The following is a 19886-nucleotide window of genomic DNA, read 5'->3' on the forward strand; positions in this document are numbered from 1 at the left end:
TTTTTTTTCTGTCAAAAAGTCTGTATTTTTTCCAAGTGTCAAAAAGTTTGGATTTTTCTGTCCAAAAATCGGTATTTTTTTGTAAGTGTCAAAAAGTTTAGATTTCTTATAAGTGTCAAAAAGTCTGGATTTTTTTCTGTCTAAAAGTGAGGATTTTTTACTAGGCGTTAAAAAAACTGATTTTTTTTTTGTAGGTGTCAAAAAGTTGGGATTTTTTTCTGTCAAAAAGTTCGTTTTTTTTCTAAGTGTCGAAAAATTGGGATTTTTTTTTGTCAAAAAGTTGAGCTTTTTTTCCAAGTGTCCATCTGTCTGGATTTGTTTCCTGTCTAAAAGTCTGGATTTTTTTCAAAGCGTTAAAAAAAAAAGACAATTTTTTGGGGTAAATTCGAAAAAATTCGGATTTTTTTATGTCAAAAGTTTGGGATTTTTTCTAAGTGTCAAAAAATCTGGATTTTTTTCTGTCAAAATGTCGTGATTTTTCCTGTCAAAAAATCTGGGTTTTTTCAGTCCAAAAAATCTAGATTTTTTTCTTTTTTAAAAAAAAAAAGGATTTTTTCTGTCTAAAAGTCTGGATTTTTTTCTAAGCGTTAAAAAAAGAGATTTTTTTTTTGTAAGTGTCAAAAAGTCGTGATTTTTTTCTGTCTAAAAGTCGCCCGGAAAAGGGTGGAGTGCCATCTCCGGGTTGGGGAGGAGACCCTGCCCCAAGTGGAGGAGTTCAAGTACCTAGGAGTCTTGTTCACGAGTGGGGGAAGAGTGGATCGTGAGATCGACAGGCGGATCGGTGCGGCGTCTTCAGTAATGCGGACGTTGTACCGATCCGTTGTGGTGAAGAAGGAGCTGAGCCGGAAGGCAAAGCTCTCAATTTACCGGTCGATCTACGTTCCCATCCTCACCTATGGTCATGAGCTTTGGGTCATGACCGAAAGGATAAGATCACGGGTACAAGCGGCCGAAATGAGTTTCCAGGTCTCTCCCTTAGAGATAGGGTGAGAAGCTCTGCCATCCGGGAGGAGCTCAACGTAAAGCCGCTGCTCCTCCACATCGAGAGGAGCCAGATGAGGTGGTTCGGGCATCTGGTCAGGATGCCACCCGAACGCCTCCCTAGGGATGTGTTTAGGGCACGTCCAGCTGGTAGGAGGCCACGGGGAAGACCCAGGACACGTTGGGAAGACTATGTCTCCCGGCTGGCCTGGGAACGCCTCGGGATCCCACGGGAAGAGCTAGACGAAGTGGCTGGAGATAGGGAAGTCTGGGCTTCCCTGCTTAGGCTGCTGCCCCCGCGACCCGACCTCGGATAAGCGGAAGATGATGGATGGATGGATGGATAAAAAAAATAGATTTTTTTTTTTAAGTGTCAAAAAGTCGGGATTTTTTTCTGTCAAAAAGTTGTTTTTTCTAAGTGTCAAAAAGTTAGGATTTTTTTCCTGTCTAAAAGTCTGGATTTTTTTCTAAGCGTTAAAAAAATCGAAGTTTTTTTTTTGTAAGTGTCAAAAAGTTGGGATTTTTCTGTCAAAAAGTTGTTGTTTTCTCTAAGTGTCCAATAATTGGGATTTTTTTCTGTCAAAAGGTTCGGATTTTTTCTAAGTGTCAAAAAATCTGTATTTTTTTTCTGTCAAAAAGTCGTGATTTTTTCTTCACGAAAAATATGTTTTTTCCGTCAAAAAAATCTAGATTTCTTTCTTTAAAAAAAAAATCCTGATTTTTTTCTGTCCAAAAATCGGGATTTTTTTTTCCTGTAAAAAAAATCTGGATTCTTTTCACATCTCTATCGTCTGGATTTTTTACAAGTGTCCAAAAATCGGGATTTTTTCTGTCAAAAAGTCGGGATTTTTCTAAGTGTCAAAAAATCTGGATTTTTTTGTAAGTGTCAAAAATTTTGTATTTTTTGTAAATGTCAAAAAGTCGGGATTTTTTTTGTCAAAAAGTTGACATTTTCTTCCAAGTGTCCATATATCTGGATTTCTTTTCCGTCAAAAAGTCGGGATTTTTCTATCCAAAAATTGGGATTTTTTTGTAAGTGTCAAAAAGTTTCGATTTTCTGTTGGTGTCAAAAAGTCTGGATTTTTTTCTGTCTAAAAGTCTGGATTTTTTACTAAGCGTTAAAAAAATTTTGATTTTTTTTTTTGTAAGTGTCAAAAAGTCGGGATTTTTTTCTGTCAAAAAGTTTTTTTTTTCTAAGTGTCAAAAAGTCGGGATTCTTTTTTTTGTTAAAAAATTTAGATTTTTTTCCAAGTGTCCATATGTCTGGATTTTTTTCTGTCAAAAAGTCTGGATTTTCTCTAAGTGTCAAAAAGTTGGGATTTTTTTCCTGTCTAAAAGTCTGGATTTTTTTCCAAGCGTTAAAAAAATTGACGTTTTTTTTTTTTGTGTCAAAAAGTTGGGATTTTTTTCTGTCAAAAAGTTGTTGTTTTTTCTAAGTGTCAAAAAATTGGGATTTTTTTCTGTCAAAAGTTTGGGATTTTTTCTAAGTGTCAAAAAATCTGTATTTTTTCTGTCAAAAAGTTGTGATTTTTCCTGTCAAAAATTCTGGGTTTTTTTCCGTCAAAAAAATCTAGATTTATTTTCTTTTTAAAAAAATCCGGATTTTTTTCTGTCTAAAAGTTTGGATTTTTTTCTAAGCGTTGAAAAAAATCTTGATTTTTTTTTTATAAGTGTCAAAAAGTTGGGATTTTTTTCTGTCTAAAAGTTGTGATTTTTTACTAAGCGTTGAAAAAAGAGATTTTTTTTTTTGTACGTGTCAAAAAGTCGTGATTTTTTTTGTCAAAAAGTCGTGATTTTTTTTTGTCAAAAAGTCGAGATTTTTTTTTCGTCAAAAAGTTGAGATTTTTTTCCAAGTGTCCATATGTCTGGATATTTTTCTGTCAAAAAGTCTGGATTTTTGTAAGTGTCAAAAAATTTGGATTTTTTTCTGTCAAAAAGTTGTTGTTTTTTCTAAGTGTCAAAAAATTGGGATTTTTTTCAGTCAAAAGTTTGGGATTTTTTTCTAGGTGTCAAAAAATCTAGATATTTTTCCTGTCAAAAAATCTAGATTTTTTTCTTTTCAAAAAAATCTTATTTTTTCTGTCTAAAAGTCTGGATTTTTTTCTAAGCGTTAAAAAAAAATCGCAATTTTTTTTTGTAAGTGTCAAAAAATCGTGATTATTTTCTGTCTAAAAGTCGTGATTTTTTACTAAGCGTTAAAAAAAGAGATTTTTTTTTTGTAAGTGTTAAAAAGTCGGGATTTTTTTTCTGTCAAAAAGTTCGTTTTTTTTTCTAAGTGTTAAAAAGTCTGGATTTTTTTTGGGGCAAAAAATTTAGATTTTTTTTCAAGTGTCCATATGTCTGGATTTTTTTCTGTCAAAAAGTCTGGATTTTTTGTGTCATAAAGTTTGGATTTTTATTCCGTCTAAAAGTCTGGATTTTTTTCCTAAGCGTTAAAAAAATTGACTTTTTTTTTGTAAGTGTCAAAAAGTTGGGATTTTTTTCTGTCAAAAAGTTGTTTTTTCTAAGTGTCAAAAAATTGGGATTTTTTTCTGTCAAAAGTTTGGGATTTTTTCTAAATCTCAAAAAATCTGGATTTTTTTCTGTCAAAAAGTCGTAATTTTTCCTGTCAAAAAATATGGCTTTTTCCCTCCAAAAAAATCTAGATTTTTTTCTTTTCAAAAAAATCCGGATTTTTTTCTGTCTAAAAGTCTGGATTTTTTTCCTAAGCGTTAAAAAAATTGACTTTTTTTTTGTAAGTGTCAAAAAGTTGGGATTTTTTTCTGTCAAAAAGTTGTTTTTTCTAAGTGTCAAAAAATTGGGATTTTTTTCTGTCAAAAGTTTGGGATTTTTTCTAAATCTCAAAAAATCTGGATTTTTTTCTGTCAAAAAGTCGTAATTTTTCCTGTCAAAAAATATGGGTTTTTCCCTCCAAAAAAATCTAGATTTTTTTCTGTCTAAAAGTCTGGATTTTTTTTTGTAAATGTCAAAAAGTCTGGATTTTTTGTGTCAAAAAGTCTGGGTTTTTTCTGTCCAAAAATCTGGATTTTGTCGGTCAAAAAAATCTGGATTTTTTTTCACATCTCTAACGGCAACAGTTTGACCCTGAAACAGATTATTTCTTTGAGCAAGTCTTACGGTGTCCTCTTTCTGTCGAGCAGAAAATTCTAGCAGAAGTCAGAGCATCGGCACTTAATGGCGACAAAAAGTCAGCGCACAAAACGATCTCCCTCCTTTTTTTACAGACCCTAGAGAATATGTGGTGATGACCTCTGCAAATACTCCCAAGTTGCATCACGGTTGTACAAAGTTGCTGGGTGGCGTGCTTGCATCACGTGCCTGTGCATGGGCTTTTTAACTAAACACACGTGACATGTATGTTTTTCTTTTCAAAGGATCCAGCATACTTCCTCCCCTTTGTTATTCATTTACATTCTGTTGCCATGTTTACACACAACGCAAACCCGCTCTGGATATTTTGCACTCGCACATGTGAAGTACTTGTGCAGTATAGTGCACGTTGAGTTGATGTTGGTATAAATAATCTACATCGTGCGCAAGAATTTATGCCAATTTTATTTATTTAAATCTGGGGTGCCCACACTTTTTCTGCAGGCGAGCTTCTTTTCAATTGACCTACTCGAGGGGATCTACCTCATTTATTATATATATCATTTATATTTATTTATTTATGAAAGAGACATTTTTGTAAACAAGTTAAATGTGTTTAATGATAATACAAGCATGTGTAACACATATAGATGTCTTTCTTTCACGAAGACAAGAATATAAGTTGGTGTATTACCTGATTCTGATGACTTGCATTGATTGGAATCAGACAGTAATGATGATAACGCCCACATTTTCAAATGGAGGAGAAAAAAGGTTGTCTTTTCTGTACAATACCACATGAAAGTGGTTGGTTTTTGGCATCTAATTCATCCAGCTTCCATACACTTTACAAGAAAAACATTGGCGGCAAATTCCGTAGCTTGCTTGATTGACATTCACAGCACCCGAGGGTCTTGTGAGATGACGCTGGCTGCTGCCAGTTCATTATTATGAAAAAATGACAGAAAAGAAGGCGAGAAACACTTTTTATTTCAACAGACTTTCGCGCCGTCAAAACTCTAAAGGCCGACTGCACATTTCCTATCTTCACAATAAAAGCCCTGCTTCATGCTGCCTGGGCTAACAAAATAAGAGTCTCGTAAAGCTGGCGTGCACAAGTGATGTGCACGCCAGCTTTCTGAGGGATCGCTTGTGCACGCCAGTTTTCCGAGACTCTGTATTTAGTTAGCGCAGGCAGCATGAAGCAGGGCTTTTATTGTGAAGATAGGAAATGTGCAGTCGGCCTTTAGAGTTTTGACGGAAGGTACGGCGCGAGAGTCTGTTGAAATAAAAAGTGTTTCTCGCCTTCCTCTCGGTCATATTTTCATAATAATGATCTTGCAGCAGCCAGCGTCATCTCACAAGACCCTCCGGTACCGTGAATGTCATTTAAGTAACGTCTTGGTGAAGATTGATGATCACTAATATTTAGGTCTATTTTTTTTTTAAAAGCCTGGCTCGAGATCGACTGACACATCCCCCGCGGTCGACTGGTAGCTCGCGATCGACGTAATGGGCACCCCTGATTTAAATGCTCCAGTATTTTGATTAAGATATGTTATGAAAGCATTTAACTACATGTTTGCTAAGTCATAAGTGCTCTTTTAAAGGCCTACTGAAACCCACAACAGCCGACCATGCAGTCTGATAGTTTATATATCAATGATGAAATATTAACATAGCAACACATGCCAATACGGCCTTTTTAGTTTACTAAATTGCAATTTTAAATTTCCCGCGGAGTTTCTTGTTAAAAACGTCGCGGCATGATGACAGGAAGTATTAGCGCTGCACCACACACGGCTAAAAGTCGTCTGCTTTAATCGCATAATTACACAGTATTCTGTACATCTGTGTTGCTGAATTGTTTCAATTTGTTCAATTAATAATGGAGACTATAAAGAACAATGCTGTTGGTGGAAAGCAAAGGATTGCAGCTGTTTTTAGCACCAAAACACAGCCGGTGTTTCTTTGTTGTGAAGCTTTAACACAAAGCGGTCAAGCGAACATGTCTCTCTACGTCAACCAGCAAGTTTTTGGATGGGAAAATTGTGATATTAAGTCAACTCTTACCGGAGACTTCATTGGATTTAATGGACCTCCTCCTGTAGCTGTCAAAAAGGCAGCTGTGATCTTGGCTCCTCAATTGGCTTCTCTGAGAGACAGGGCGGTTTAGCTCGGTTGGTAGAGTGGCCGTGCCAGCAACTTGAGGGTTGCAGGTTCGATTCCCGCTTCCGCCATCCTAGTCACTGCCGTTGTGTCCTTGGGCAAGACACTTTACCCACCTGCTCGGTACCCACACTGGTTTAAATGTAACTTAGATATTGAGTTTCAGTATGTAAAGCGCTTTGAGTCACTAGAGAAAAAGCGCCATATACATGCACCTGGGGATAGGTTGATTGGCAACACTAAATTGGCCCTAGTGTGTGAATGTGAGTGTTGTCTGTCTGTGTCGACTTGTCCAGGGTGTACCCCGCCTTCCGCCCGATTGTAGCTGAGATAGGCGCCAGCGACCCCGAAAGGGAATAAGCGGTAGAAAATGGATGGATAAATATAATTCACTTCACTTCACACTGGCGTTCACCGCAGCCATCCGACTTTCAGGTATGACTTTATAATCTCACTAAAACACTATTAAAACCATAAGCAGATAAGGGATTTTCCAGAATGATCCTAGTAAATGTGTCTAATTACATCTGAAACGCTACCACTGCCGCCCCTTTTTTTAAATTTTTTTTTAGTGCCTCACTCTAACTTTCCTCATCCACGAATCTTTCATCCTCGCTCAAATTAATGGGGAAATTGTCGCTGTCTCGGTCCGAATAGCTCTTGCTGCTGGTGGCCATGATTATAAACAACGTGAGGATGTGAGGAGCCCTACAACTCGTGACGTCACGCGCACATCGTCTGCTACTTCCGGTAAAGGCGAGGCTTTTTTATTAGCGACCAAAAGTTGCAAACTTTATCGTCGATGTTCTCTACTAAATCCTTTCAGCAAAAATATGGCAATATCGCGAAAAGATCAAGTATGACACATAGAATGGACCTGCTATCCCCGTTTAAATAAGAAAATCTGATTTCAGTAGGCCTTTAATGAGAATATTAAGAATTTTTAATGCTTATGCCCATGGATCAGAAAAGAGTGTCAGCACAGCTTGCATGTTATCAAGTAGTGCAGCAGAACACTCGTCAAAAGGAAGCACAATCTCTCAGGATCAAACAGGAAGTTAAAATCTCCACTCGTCATTTCCCCCTCAGATTGGTAAAGAAAAGAATAAAAGAGGGGAGGGGTGGAATAGGAGCACAAAATAACAGGCGTGGCTTACAAGTAACTTCCTTACACTCTCAAGAGGGCCGGTGCATGCTTAAAAAAAACAAACATGACGACGACTAACAGCCCGGAGGATTTCAGCACGGAGAATCACACCGGAGACCGAACAACGGACAAGCAAGATGTGCCGTGCGACTCGTGCATGGGCGACCCGAACGAGGCCGTCAAATCCTGCATGACCTGTCTGGTGTCCTTCTGCCCGGATCACCTCAGACCTCACCTGGTCAACCTCCGATTCCAGAGCCATCGTCTAGTGGAGCCGCGGCATCGCGTGGACGCCGACACGTGCGGGCGCCATCACCTTCCGCTGGAGCGCTACTGTCTGACCCACGGCTGCTGCCTGTGCTCCGACTGCCAGGGTCAAGGGCACGCAGGTCACGCCACCGCGTCCTTGGGGGAGGCCCGTGCTCATATTGAGGTCTGAACACAAAACACACGTTACAATTTAAACATCTGTTATGTCGATCAATTCTGATCAAGAACGGAGTTTATCGAACCAAGTTATAATTGTTGAACGTTTTGTGGCGATCCATCAAATCAAATTTTGGCGCCATGCTACGCCCACATCCAATTGCGGCCCCCACCTTAATATGAAAGTTTAATGTTAGTGTGGCCCGCAAGTTTTATATGAATGGCGCTTGACAGCGTTGAGTTATTTGGGTCCAAAATGACTCTTTCAACGTTCTGGGTTGCCTACCTCTGCATTAGTGGAAAAGCGGTAAATGAGTGAAAGCGACAGAGACGTTGCAATGGAGACGAGGGTTTTTTTACGTGCCTGGCTGCAGTCACACCGTGACACCTGTCCGTCAGTAATAACAGTCCCCGATAACCTGGACCAATTCAAACCGTTATTTGTCTTTTTTTATTGTTTAATTTGCATTGCCTGACACGATTAACACAACATATATTTCTATATGACGCTGGATTACACTCTAGGAGCAGTCACTTTTTTGTGCTCGCTATCCTGGTACTTTCCCGGCTATTATCCGCCGACCGCAGTGTTGCTGTAGGGAGGAAAAGCGGAACGACACACATTGCGGAAATAACATTATTCTCTGAGTGCTCCGCCCACTATGATTGGGTATAAACCATCCATTTCCTACCGCTTAGGGTCGCTGGAGCCTATCTCAGCTGAGCATGGGCGGAAGGTTAGGGTACACCCTGGACAAGTCGCCACCACATCGCAGGGCCAACACCGATAGACAGCATTCACCCTCACATTCAGAATCAGAAATACTTTAATCCCCAAAGGGAAATTATAATTTTCACACACTCAGGCCAATTTAGTGTTGCCAATCAACCTATCCCCAGGTGCATGTCGTTGGACTTTTTAAAATATTTATTATTGAAGCGATATGGTTGTTAAAGTTAAGGATTTAGGGGCTTTCTGGTCACTTGTGAGGGCACCAAAGGGTCTTCTGTGTGTGTGCCGATGTGTTCATGTACTGTAAGTGCAGTTTAGCTTTTAAAAACAGCTACTGACTAATGCAACACTTCAGGGTGTCATCATCATCATCATAATTTTGAACAACTCTAAACAGCCCCACCGGGGTGGATGGGGGCGGCTGCGGCAGATCCACTGGAGTGAGAAGTAGCTGTGCTCCCCCAGCTCCGGAGCTACTCAAAGCCCCCTGCTCAAGGGACGGATCCAAAACCTCCCCAAAGAGTCCCACAGACGACAGGGATGGGTGGGAGGGAGTTTGAAAGGAGGCAAAACATCTCCATTCGGCCATCAGCGCCAGCATCCTGTCAAGCCTCTCCGCCATAGAAATCTCTGCGGGGTTCATATTTGGCTGGAGTATTCTGTCAGGAAGGGGCGGTGACAAACCCCAAGATGCAGAAATGGCAGGCTTTGTGCAGGAAAACATGGTTTTAATGTCCCAAAAAATGCAGGTCAAACACAAACCAGGAACTAGGAGACAGCAAACAGGAACAGGAATCAGAGCATACAAGAAACACCTAACAAGAGAAGAGGAACCAGGGAGAACTGGAGACAGCAAACTCTACAGCATACAATACTCCAGCCCTGACTGGAGGGCGGGGCATGTATGAATAGCAGCCGGCTGATTGACACCAGGTGTGGCCAGGTACCAATCGGCCGCAGCTGACGGGAAACAGTGCTCAGGGAGATCCAAGGGCGTGCTTGAGAGTCAATATTGAAATTTTGCGTTTGATTCCCCAAAATATTTTTGGGGAAAAACTGGTTTTCGTACATGTTAAAAGGCCTCAAAATGGAGAAAAATGAACACTGAGAAATTACAATACATGCAAATTCAGTGAAATTTCCAAAGTTAAAAATCTTATTTATTCCCAACAAATATGCAAAGTAAGAACTTAAAGGCCTACTAAAACCCACTACTATCGACCCTGCAGTCTGATAGTTCATATATCAAGGAGGAAATATTAACATTGCAACACATGCCAATACGGCCGGTTTAGTTTACTAAATTACAATTTTAAATTTCGCGCGGAAGTATCATGATGCGTGACGTCACGCATTGTAGAGGACATTTTGTTCCAGCACCGTTCACAGCTATTAGTCGTCTCTTTTCATCGCATAATTACACAGTATTATGGACATCTGTGTTGCTGAATCTTTTGCAATTTGTTCAATTAATAGTGGAGACATCAAAGAAGAAAGCTGTAGGTGGGAAGCGGTGTATTGCGGCCGCCTTTAGCAACACAAATACGGCCGGTGTTTCCCTGTTTCAATTCCCGAATGATGACGGTGAAGCTTTACTATGGAACAGAGCGGTCAATCAATCAATCAATCAATGTTTACTTATATAGCCCTAAATCACTAGTGTCTCAAAGGACTGCACAAACCACCACGACATCCTCGGTAGGCCCACATAAGGGCAAGGAAAACTCACACCCAGTGGGACATCGGTGACAATGATGACTATGAGAACCTTGGAGAGGAGGAAAGCAATGGATGTCGAGCGGGTCTAACATGATACTGTGAAAGTTCAATCCACAATGGATCCAACACAGTCGCGAGAGTCCAGTCCAAAGCGGGTCCAACTCAGCAGCGAGAGTCCCGTTCACAGCGGAGCCAGCAGGAAACCATCCCAAGCGGAGGCGGATCAGCAGCGCAGAGATGTCGAGGCGGATCAGCAGCGCAGAGATGTCCCCAGCCGATACACAGGCAAGCAGTACATGGCCACCGGATCGGACCGGACCCCCTCCACAGGGGAGAGTGGGACATAGAAGAAAAAGAAAAGAAACAGCAGATCAACTGGTCTAAAAAGGGAGTCTATTTAAAGGCTACAGTATACAAATGAGTTTTAAGGTGAGACTTAAATGCTTCTACTGAGGTGGCATCTCGAACTGTTACCGGGAGGGCATTCCAGAGTACTGGAGCCCGAACGGAAAACGCTCTATAGCCCGCAGACTTTTTTTGGGCTTTGGGAATCACTAATAAGCCAGAGTCCTTTGAACGCAGATTTCTTGCCGGGACATATGGTACAATACAATCGGCAAGATAGGATGGAGCTAGACCGTGTAGTATTTTATACGTAAGTAGTAAAACCTTAAAGTCACATCTTAAGTGCACAGGAAGCCAGTGCAGGTGAGCCAGTACAGGCGTAATGTGATCAAACTTTCTTGTTCTTGTCAAAAGTCTAGCAGCCGCATTTTGTACCAACTGTAATCTTTTAATGCTAGACATGGGGAGACCCGAAAATAATACGTTACAGTAAGCGAACATGGTTCCCTACCACATGTCAACCGGCAGTTTTCGGTGAAAAAATGGTGGTAATAAGTAGGCTCTTACCGTAGACATGAGCGGAGAGCTTGCGTCGTTCCTCCTGCACCAGTCAAAGAGGCAGCTGCGGACCCTCTTGCCTCCTCCCACCGGCCACCCCCGACCTTTGGATGCTTCCACCGTGGAGGAGGGGGGAAAAAAAATAATCTCAGCCTGGCCACACCAGCTGCCTTCGCCTGGTCGAGAAACGTGGCTTCCCTCGGAGACACTGGCGGTCACCACACCCCTCTGACTTTCAGGTTGTACAGGTACGACCATATAATCTCACTAAAACACTACTAACACAATAAGAAGATAAGGGATTTTCCAGAGTTATCCTAGTAAATTTGTCTAATAACATCTGAATCGCTCTGCCGTCTAGTTTTTTTTTCCCTAGTCCTTCACTCTCACTTTCCTCATCCACAAATCTTTCATCTTTGCTCAAATTAATGGGGAAGATGTCGCTTTCTCGGTCCGAATCGCTCTCGCTGCTGGTGGCCATGATTGAAAACAATGTGAGGAGCTCCACAACCCGTAAGAAAATCTCATTTCAGTAGGCCTTTAAAGGATGAACTCCACAAGTCTTTAGATCTTTTATGATGGGCTTAAACCAGGGTCCCCACTGATCGAGAGCACCAGGGGTTGTCAACGCATTGATTAGCTTGAAAGTCCACCAGCATCAGAAAACGGTGGTTCTACCCTTCTTGAGTTCACTGTTTGATGGCAATTGTCTTTTATGACCATTGTATTGTAGAATGAGCTGCAGCAAAAACACCGGGAGATCGAGCAGAGCGTCTCAGCGACCGACAAAGCGATGGAGAAGCTGCACAGCAACAAGGAGAGCATGAAGGTAAATAGTGCTGATCCATAAATGTGGTGGCTTGGTTTGGACTTTTTCTAAATAAAAGGGGACCACAAAAAATTCTTAGGGTACATTAAATATGTTTCTTATTGCAAGTTTGTCCTTGAATAAAATAGTGAACATACAAGACAACTTGTCTTTTACTAGTAAGCAAGCAAAAAGGCTCCTAATTTAGTCTGCTGACATATACAGAAACATATTGTGTCATTTTCCATTCTATTATTTTGTCAAAATTATTAAAGACAATCGGTAGAAAATGAATTGTTAATCTATTGTTCATTTACTGTTAATATCTGCTTACTATCACTTTTAACATGTTCTATCTACACTTCTGTTCAAATGTAATAAACACTTATTTGTTATGACCTAATCAAGGAGGTGACCTCTGGATGCAGAGACGGGAAGGTAGAATTAAAAAAAAAAAAAGGGTAAAATTTAATAAGTCCAAAAAGTGTAACAAAAGGCGATGGGGCAGAAGTGCACACCATGAATAAACAAACAAACAAAAACAGGTTCCTCAGTGGTCGGCAGGGGAAAAGGCCAGGGCACACTGAGCACAGCAAAAAGTGCAGCACAGAATCCTCTTTACCTCAGGGAGGCTAGGAAGCAAACAAAGAGGTGAGGGATTACAGGAATAAGGAGAGACAACATATCAGGACTGACGAAGGGAAGCAGGCGCATGCACGTGGGAGGTGCAGGAGACAATAACTGGCAGGACCCAGCTGTCGGTGACAAGCTTAAATACTCCTAGGTAGAAATGTGTTGCAGGTGTGCCTCGCTGGGGACTAATGAACTGAAGAAAACAGACATCACCATAAAAGAGAAGGCAGGAAAATGACAAAACACAAAATTATTCTTCTGTCTGGATGCTTTACATTAGTTTTTGAAATTTTAAGTATCAATCCGATACCAAGTAGTTACAGGATCATACATTGGTCATATTCAAAGTTTTAATGTGTCCAGCTACATATTCCCTGAGTATAATATACATTTTCAAAAACAAAATAAGGCATAATGCCAAAAAATATGGACGTAATCATAGTAGTATCAACTAGATACACTCCTGTACTTGGTATCATTACAGTGGATGTCAGGTGTAGATCCACCAATGGCATTTGTTTACATTTTGACGCCAGTGATCTACGTTGTGTAGTGAAGCATGTTTACCTATTCCTCGTCCTGCAGTGATAATGATACTTGTAAGAAACTTACTTTTTTTTTCGCCATTGAGGCGAGGATTAGTGATATAGAAGTAGCTAAAAACACTGCCGACTGGGGCTGGACTTTAGCCGCTAGCTAGCTAGCCATGTCTTAAAGCACCTCTTCCTGAGGGCGTTTCAGTGTTATAACTTCACCTTTATAGTTAGTTTTTAAGCCAAAATGCGTCCGTTCTCCCTTTTCTGTCGACACACGGTGTCTGCTTTTAAGTACGCTGTGATTGTGCGCTGCCGAACATGCTCCTCTGCTGGTAAACCCAGCAATGACACGACGACGGGGGTATGGGGCGCATTCTTGCCAACCTTGAGACCTCTGAATTCGGGAGATTGCGGCCGGGGTGTCGGGCTTTATGTGGGCGGGGTGCGATTTGGTTGCAGTTTGGGGGTGTATATTATAGTCTCCTGGAAGAGTTAGTGCTGCAAGGGGTTCTGGGTTTTTGTTCTGTTGTGTTTGTGTTACGGTGCAGATGTTCTCCCGAAATGTGTTTGTCATTCTTGTTTGGTGTGGGTTCACAGTGTGGCGCATATTTGAAACAGTGTTAAAGTTCTTTATACGGCCACCCTCAGTGTGACCTGTATGGCTGTAGACCAGGTATGCGTTGCATTCAACTATGTGTGTAAAAGCGGCACATTTAATGTGACTGAGCCAGCACGCTGTTTGAATGGAAGAAAAGCGGGCCTGATGACAGGTTATAGAGGACAGTAGTATTGTTGTCTGGGTGTAAATCGGGAGAAATTCGGGAGAATGGTTGCCCCGGGAGGTTTTCGGGAGGGGCACTGAAAAAAGCGGGAGTCTCCCGAGAAAACCGGGAAGGTTGGCAAGTACCGAATATGATTCATTAATATTGCGGTACTATACTAATACCGGTATACCGTACTACCCTCGCACATATCCAATCCTGCACCACTACTGTGATCCATGTATTATTCCTATTCCGACCCTTTTTTAAACGGGTTCTACAGGAGTGTAGAACATTGTACATTGATATTATTTTATGGTCACAATATCTTTTTTCCTTTTTTAAAATGTTAAATATATTAATATTATGTTAATAAATTCATGAGGACTTTGAATATGACCAATGTATGATCCTGTAACTTCTTGGTATCAAATTGATACCTAAATTTTCGATATCATCCTAAACTAATATCAAGTATCAAACAACAGAATAATAAGTGATTATCACATTTTAACAAAAGTTTAGATAGAACATGTTAAAAGAGAAAGTAAGCAGATATTAACAGTAAATGAACAAGTAGATTAATAATTCATTTTCGGCCCCTTGTCCTTAATAATTGACAAAACAGAATGATTAGACACAAAATGTTCCTGCATATATCTGCAGACTAATTAGGAGCCTTTGTTTGCTTACCTACTACTAAAATACAAGTTGTCTAGTATCATTACTATTTTATATAAGGACAAACTTGCAATAAGAAACATATTGAATGTACCCTAAGATTTTTTGTTAAAATAAATGCAATGCCATTTTTTTTTGTGGTCTCATTATGTACAAACCCCGTTTCCATATGAGTTGGGAAATTGTGTTAGATGTAAATATAAATGGAATACAGTGATTTGTAAATCTTTTTCAACCCATATTCAGTTGAATGCACTACAAAGATAAGATACAAACTATTTTTTGTAAATAATTTAGAATTTCATGGCTGCAACACGTGCCAAAGTAGTTGGGAAAGGGCATGTTCATCACTGTGTTACATCGCCTTTTCTTTTAAAAACACTCAAACGTTTGGGAACTGAGGAAACTAATTGTTGAAGCTTTGAAAGTGGAATTCTTCCCCATTCTTGTTTTATGTAGCGCTTCAGTCGTTCAACAGTCCGGGGTCTCCGCTGTCGTATTTTACGCTTCGTAATGCGCCACACATTTTCGATGGGAGCCAGGTCTGGACTGCAGGCGGGCCAGGAAAGTACCCGCACTCTTTTACGAAGCCACGCTGTTGTAACACTTGCTGAATGTGGCTTGGCATTGTCTTGCTCAAATAAGCAGGGGCGTCCATGAAAAAGACGGCACTTAGATGGCAGCATATGTTGTTCCAAAACCCGTATGTACCTTTCAGCATTAATGGTGCCTTCACAGATGTGTAAGTTACCCATGCCTTGGGCACCAATGCACCCCCATACCATCACAGATGCTGCTTTCAAACTTTGCGTCGATAACAGTCTGGATGGTTAGTTTCCTCTTTGGTCCGGATGACACGATATTTCCAAAAACAATTTGAAATGTGGACTCGTCAGACGACAGAACACTTTTCCACTTTGCATCAGTCATTCTTAGAAGATCTCGAGCTCAGCGAGGCTGGCGGCGTTTCTGGATGTTGTTGATAAATGGCTTTCGCTTTGCATAATAGAGCTTTAACTTGCACTTACAGATGTAGTGACCAACTGTATTTAGTGACAGTGGTTTTCTTAAGTGTTCCTGAGCCAATGTGGTGATATCCTTTAGAGATTGATGTCGGTTTTTGACACAGTGCCGTCTGAGGGATCGAAGGTCACGGTCATTCAATGTTGGTTTCCGGCCATGCCGCTTACGTGGAGTGATTTCTCCAGATTCTCTGAACCTTTTGATGATATTATGGACCGTAGATGTTGAAATCCCTAAATTTCTTGCAATGTTGTTCTTAAACTGTTTGACTATTTGCTCACGCAGTTGTGGACAAAGGGGTGTATGTACCTCGCCCCATCCTTTCTTGTGAAAGACTGAGCATTTTTTGGGGAAGCTGTTTTTATACCCAATCATGGCACCCACCTGTTCCCAATTAACCTGCACACCTGTGGGATGTTCCGAATAAGTGTTTAATGAGCATTCCTCAACTTTATCTGTATTTATTGCCACCTTTCCCGACTTCTTTGTCATGTGTTGCTGGCATCAAATTCTAAAGTTAATGATTATTTGCATAAAAAAAAAATGTTGATCAGTTTGAACATCAACATATGTTGTCTTTGTAGCATATTCAACTGAATATGGGTTGAAAAGGATTTGCAAATCATTGTATTCCGTTTATATTTAAGTCTAGCAATTTCCCAACTCATATGGAAACGGGGTTTGTCGAAATAATTTTGGTACCAGCACCAAAACATTGGTATGGGTTCAACACCAGTCCAAAGTGTTACCATGCTGTCGTCTTCAGGCTGCGGTGCAAGAGGTGCTGGGTGAGGTGGAGCAGCAGTTCGCCAGGCTGCAGGAGGCGGTGGGGGAGGTCAGGAAGAAGGCCACCGAGCAGCTGGAAGCAGAGCAGACACGAGCGCTTCGACAGGCGCGGGGCGTGGAGGCGCACCTGAAGCAGAGGAGGGCCGAGCTGGCCAAAGCTTTGGCAGAAATGAACAAAATGGGGCGGATCCAGTCCCACGTCTCCTTCCTGCAGGCAAAAATACCACATAGCAGACACATTATGTAACTTGGGGATTTGGCGGACGGCCTCAGGGGTTTATTTTGACGGCTGACATGTTCGTAGTGTACACACAGTTAAGCGTCGTGACAATAAGTATGAGATTTGGTTTGTTGTAGGAGTACTCGTTGTGGAAAGAGGGAGCGCCGGATGTTTGTTTACCCGACGTGAGATTCAACAACATGGAGCATGTCGACGCTTACGTCCAAGTGGTGGCCAGTGTGACACAGGAGCTGCGTGACCTGCTGCTCACTTCCTACCAGGACAAACTCAGCAGCATCACTGGTGAGGATTTGTGTTGGCTTTCTCTCAACTCTCATTCTGTGCTGTAACTATTATACTGTCTCTGTTTGTAACCTGTAGGTGCCACGTCACACACGCCCCGGGTTTTGTTGCCAGATCCCGAAACTTTGGAGGACTTTCTGAAATGTAAAACTTTCCTTTTAAATATACGACAGCAGGGGTTCCCAAACTACGGCCCGCGGGCCAGTTGCAGCCTGCCAGCGTCCAATATCCGGCCCGCGGGAGGTCCCGACTTACATTTTTTTACTTTTTTAAAATCAGTCTTTTGTAATCCATTTTCTACCGCTTGTTACTTGTCAGGCGAGCGTGCGAGAAATATATCTCTAAAGATATATATACACATACATACATACATACATACATACATACATACATACATACATATATACATATACACACATATATTATATATATATACACACACATATAGATACACACACACACGCACACACACACACATATAAACATATACACACATACAAACACACATTCAGATATATACATAAATACACACACACACAAATATATATATATACACACATAAATACATATATATATATAAATAAACACACACATACATATATATACACACACATACATATACACACACACACACATATATATTTAGACAGACTTCACTTTGTCATTCGAATTTGAACTTTACAGCACTGATAAGAACAAATAAATCAAAGAGCAATAAGGTGCAGATATAAATAGATTACTTTACAGATAAATAATATACACACACACAGGCAAATTGTTTTAATACAATGCGGCCCCCCCGAGTCAAAAAGTTTGGGGACCCCTGTACTACGGAATCCAGAAAGGTAACAAAATAAACCCTTGTTTATCGCGGCCAATTGGTTCCCAACAAGAAGCGATAAATTAATATCAGCAATTTTCATTGCGATAGCATGAATAGCAGTACATTTCCAACATTACGGGAACCCTTTAGACATTAGAGAACACCTTTTAGTCACCTTTACACTCTTTTAATCCAATATAGTGATGCTGCCTGAGGCTGAGCCAATCAGTGGCCCCCACAAAAACTATGTGCTCTCACTGGTTTGGTCTCATATAGTGGCCAAATCCACTGTAGTTTTGATATTTTTTAGTCAATTTAGCCTTTTATTTTTGCTTGAGAATGCTTAATAAAGGGCAAAAATGTTCTAGAGTATGTGTCAAAAACACAAAAGTGACAACTATATTCAGAAATAGTAATATCCACTTTTTTAAATTTGCACAAAATCATGCGCAAAGCCACGTGAGTTCAGTTGCACCAGTTATCAGCAAATGTTAAAGGCCTACTGAAACCCATTACTACCGACCACGAAGTCTGATAGTTTATATATCAATGATGAAATATTAACATTGCAACACATGCCAATACGGCCTTTTTAGTTTACTAAATTGCAATTCTAAATTTCGCGCGAATTATCCTGCTGATGACATCACGGATTATAGCGGACATTTTGTTCCAGCCCCGATCCCAGCTATAAGTCGTCTGCTTTAATCGCATAATTCCACAGTATTCTGGACATCTGTGTTGCTGAATCTTTTGCAATTTGTTCAATTAATAATGGAGACGTCAAAGAAGAAAGATGTAGGTGGGAAGCGGTGTATTGCGGCCGCCTTTAGCAACACAAACACAGCCGGTGTTTCCTTGTTTACATTCCCGAAAGATGACGGTGAAGCTTTACTATGAAACAGAGCGGTCAAGCGAACATGGTTCCCTACCACATGTCAACTGGCAGGTTTCAGTGAGAAAATGGTAATAGTAAGTTGGCTCTTACCGTAGACATGAGCGGACAGCTTGCGTCGTTCCTCCTGCAGCTGCGAACTCTCTTGCCTCCTCCCACCGGCCGCCCCTGAACATCGGATACTTACACCGTGGAGGAGGGGGGAAAAAAATCTCAGCCCAGCTGCCTGCGCCTCGTCGAGGAACATGGTTTCCCTCGGAGACACTGGCGGTCACCACACCCGTGGCCACACCCCTCCGACTCTCAGGTTGTACAGGTATGACCGTATAACCTCACTAAAACACTAATAACACAATAAGCAGATAAGGGATTTTCCAGAATTATCCTAGTAAATGTGTCTAATAACATCTGAATCGCTCCCACTGCCCTCGTCTTTTTTTTTTCTCCCCTAGTCCTTCACTCTCCTCATCCACAAATCTTTCATCCTCGCTCAAATTAATGGGGAACTCGTCGCTTTTTCAATCCGAATCGCTCTCGCTGCTGGTGGCCATGATTGTAAACAATGTGAGGATGTGAGGAGCTCCACAACCCGTGACGTCACGCGCACATCGTCTGCTACTTCCGGTACAGGCAAGGCTTTTTTATCAGCGACCAAAAGTGGCGAACTTTATCGTCGATGTTCTCTACTAAATCCTTTCAGCAAAAATATGGCAATATCGCGAAATGATCAAGTATGACACAGAATGGACCTGCTAGCCCCGTTTAAATAAGAAATTCTCATTTCAGTAGGCCTTTAACAAACAAAGCATTTCGATCGTCATCAAAATGAAGCATATTCACCGACCTTTGGTGTGTTTGGAGAAAGTTGTCGAGTAGATCTTTACTTGTGGTTGTGGCTGTTTTTGTTGTTCTTTCCATGGAGGTTGTTTGGTGAATGAGGGACAACCTTCTTCCTTTTCAGGTGCCTTCAATTAGTAATTTGGCGGCCATTTTACCTTGGCATTCTGGGAATTGTAGTTTAAAATTAATTTGACCATGGAGGGCATGATTTACTGATACTGCTGAGTTTTTAACTCCACAGTAAAAAATGTGACAATGACCATAGAACAGGAACTTTAGGGAAGTCTTCCTTTTAAACTTGCATTATTGTTTAACAATTTGAAAAGTAAAAAAAAAAGTGCAATGTGTCTTAATACTAGCCCAGTTATTTTTTTATATTGCATATATTATCTTGCAATTTTTATTCTTT

General features: G+C 40.8%; 1 protein-coding gene and 1 long non-coding RNA gene across 4 annotated transcripts; one reads left to right on the forward strand and one right to left on the reverse strand.

Moving 5' to 3' along the window:
• Positions 1 to 5597: 5597 nt before the first annotated feature.
• On the reverse strand, positions 5598 to 19597 carry LOC133541517 (uncharacterized). Of its 3 annotated transcripts, XR_009803901.1 has the most exons (4): positions 19482 to 19597; positions 16360 to 16604; positions 11178 to 11281; positions 5598 to 7822 (listed from the first exon to the last, which is right to left on the reverse strand). It is a non-coding gene; the product is annotated as an uncharacterized LOC133541517 (long non-coding RNA). The 3 variants fall into 3 exon arrangements; XR_009803903.1 differs by lacking the exon at positions 11178 to 11281; XR_009803902.1 differs by lacking the exons at positions 5598 to 7822; positions 11178 to 11281 and adding an exon at positions 11727 to 11970.
• LOC133541516 (tripartite motif-containing protein 16-like) lies at positions 7363 to 16811 on the forward strand. The gene is made up of 3 exons (XM_061884969.1): positions 7363 to 7820; positions 11902 to 11997; positions 16377 to 16811. The coding sequence occupies exons 1-3, from the start codon at positions 7452 to 7454 to the stop codon at positions 16641 to 16643; spliced, it is 732 nt and encodes a 243-aa protein (XP_061740953.1). The 5' UTR covers positions 7363 to 7451; the 3' UTR covers positions 16644 to 16811.
• Positions 19598 to 19886: the final 289 nt, after the last annotated feature.

The sequence above is a fragment of the Nerophis ophidion genome, linkage group LG23, assembly GCF_033978795.1.
Source record: "Nerophis ophidion isolate RoL-2023_Sa linkage group LG23, RoL_Noph_v1.0, whole genome shotgun sequence".
Classification (NCBI taxonomy): domain Eukaryota; kingdom Metazoa; phylum Chordata; class Actinopteri; order Syngnathiformes; family Syngnathidae; genus Nerophis; species Nerophis ophidion.

Coding starts and splice junctions, on each gene's coding strand:
- LOC133541516 (XM_061884969.1), top strand. CDS start 7,452: ATGACGACGACTAACAGCCCGGAGGATTTCAGCACGGAGAATCACACC. Junction 7,821..11,901: donor AGGCCCGTGCTCATATTGAG/GTCTGAACACAA, acceptor ATTGTATTGTAG/AATGAGCTGCAGCAAAAACA. Junction 11,998..16,376: donor GCAACAAGGAGAGCATGAAG/GTAAATAGTGCT, acceptor TGTCGTCTTCAG/GCTGCGGTGCAAGAGGTGCT.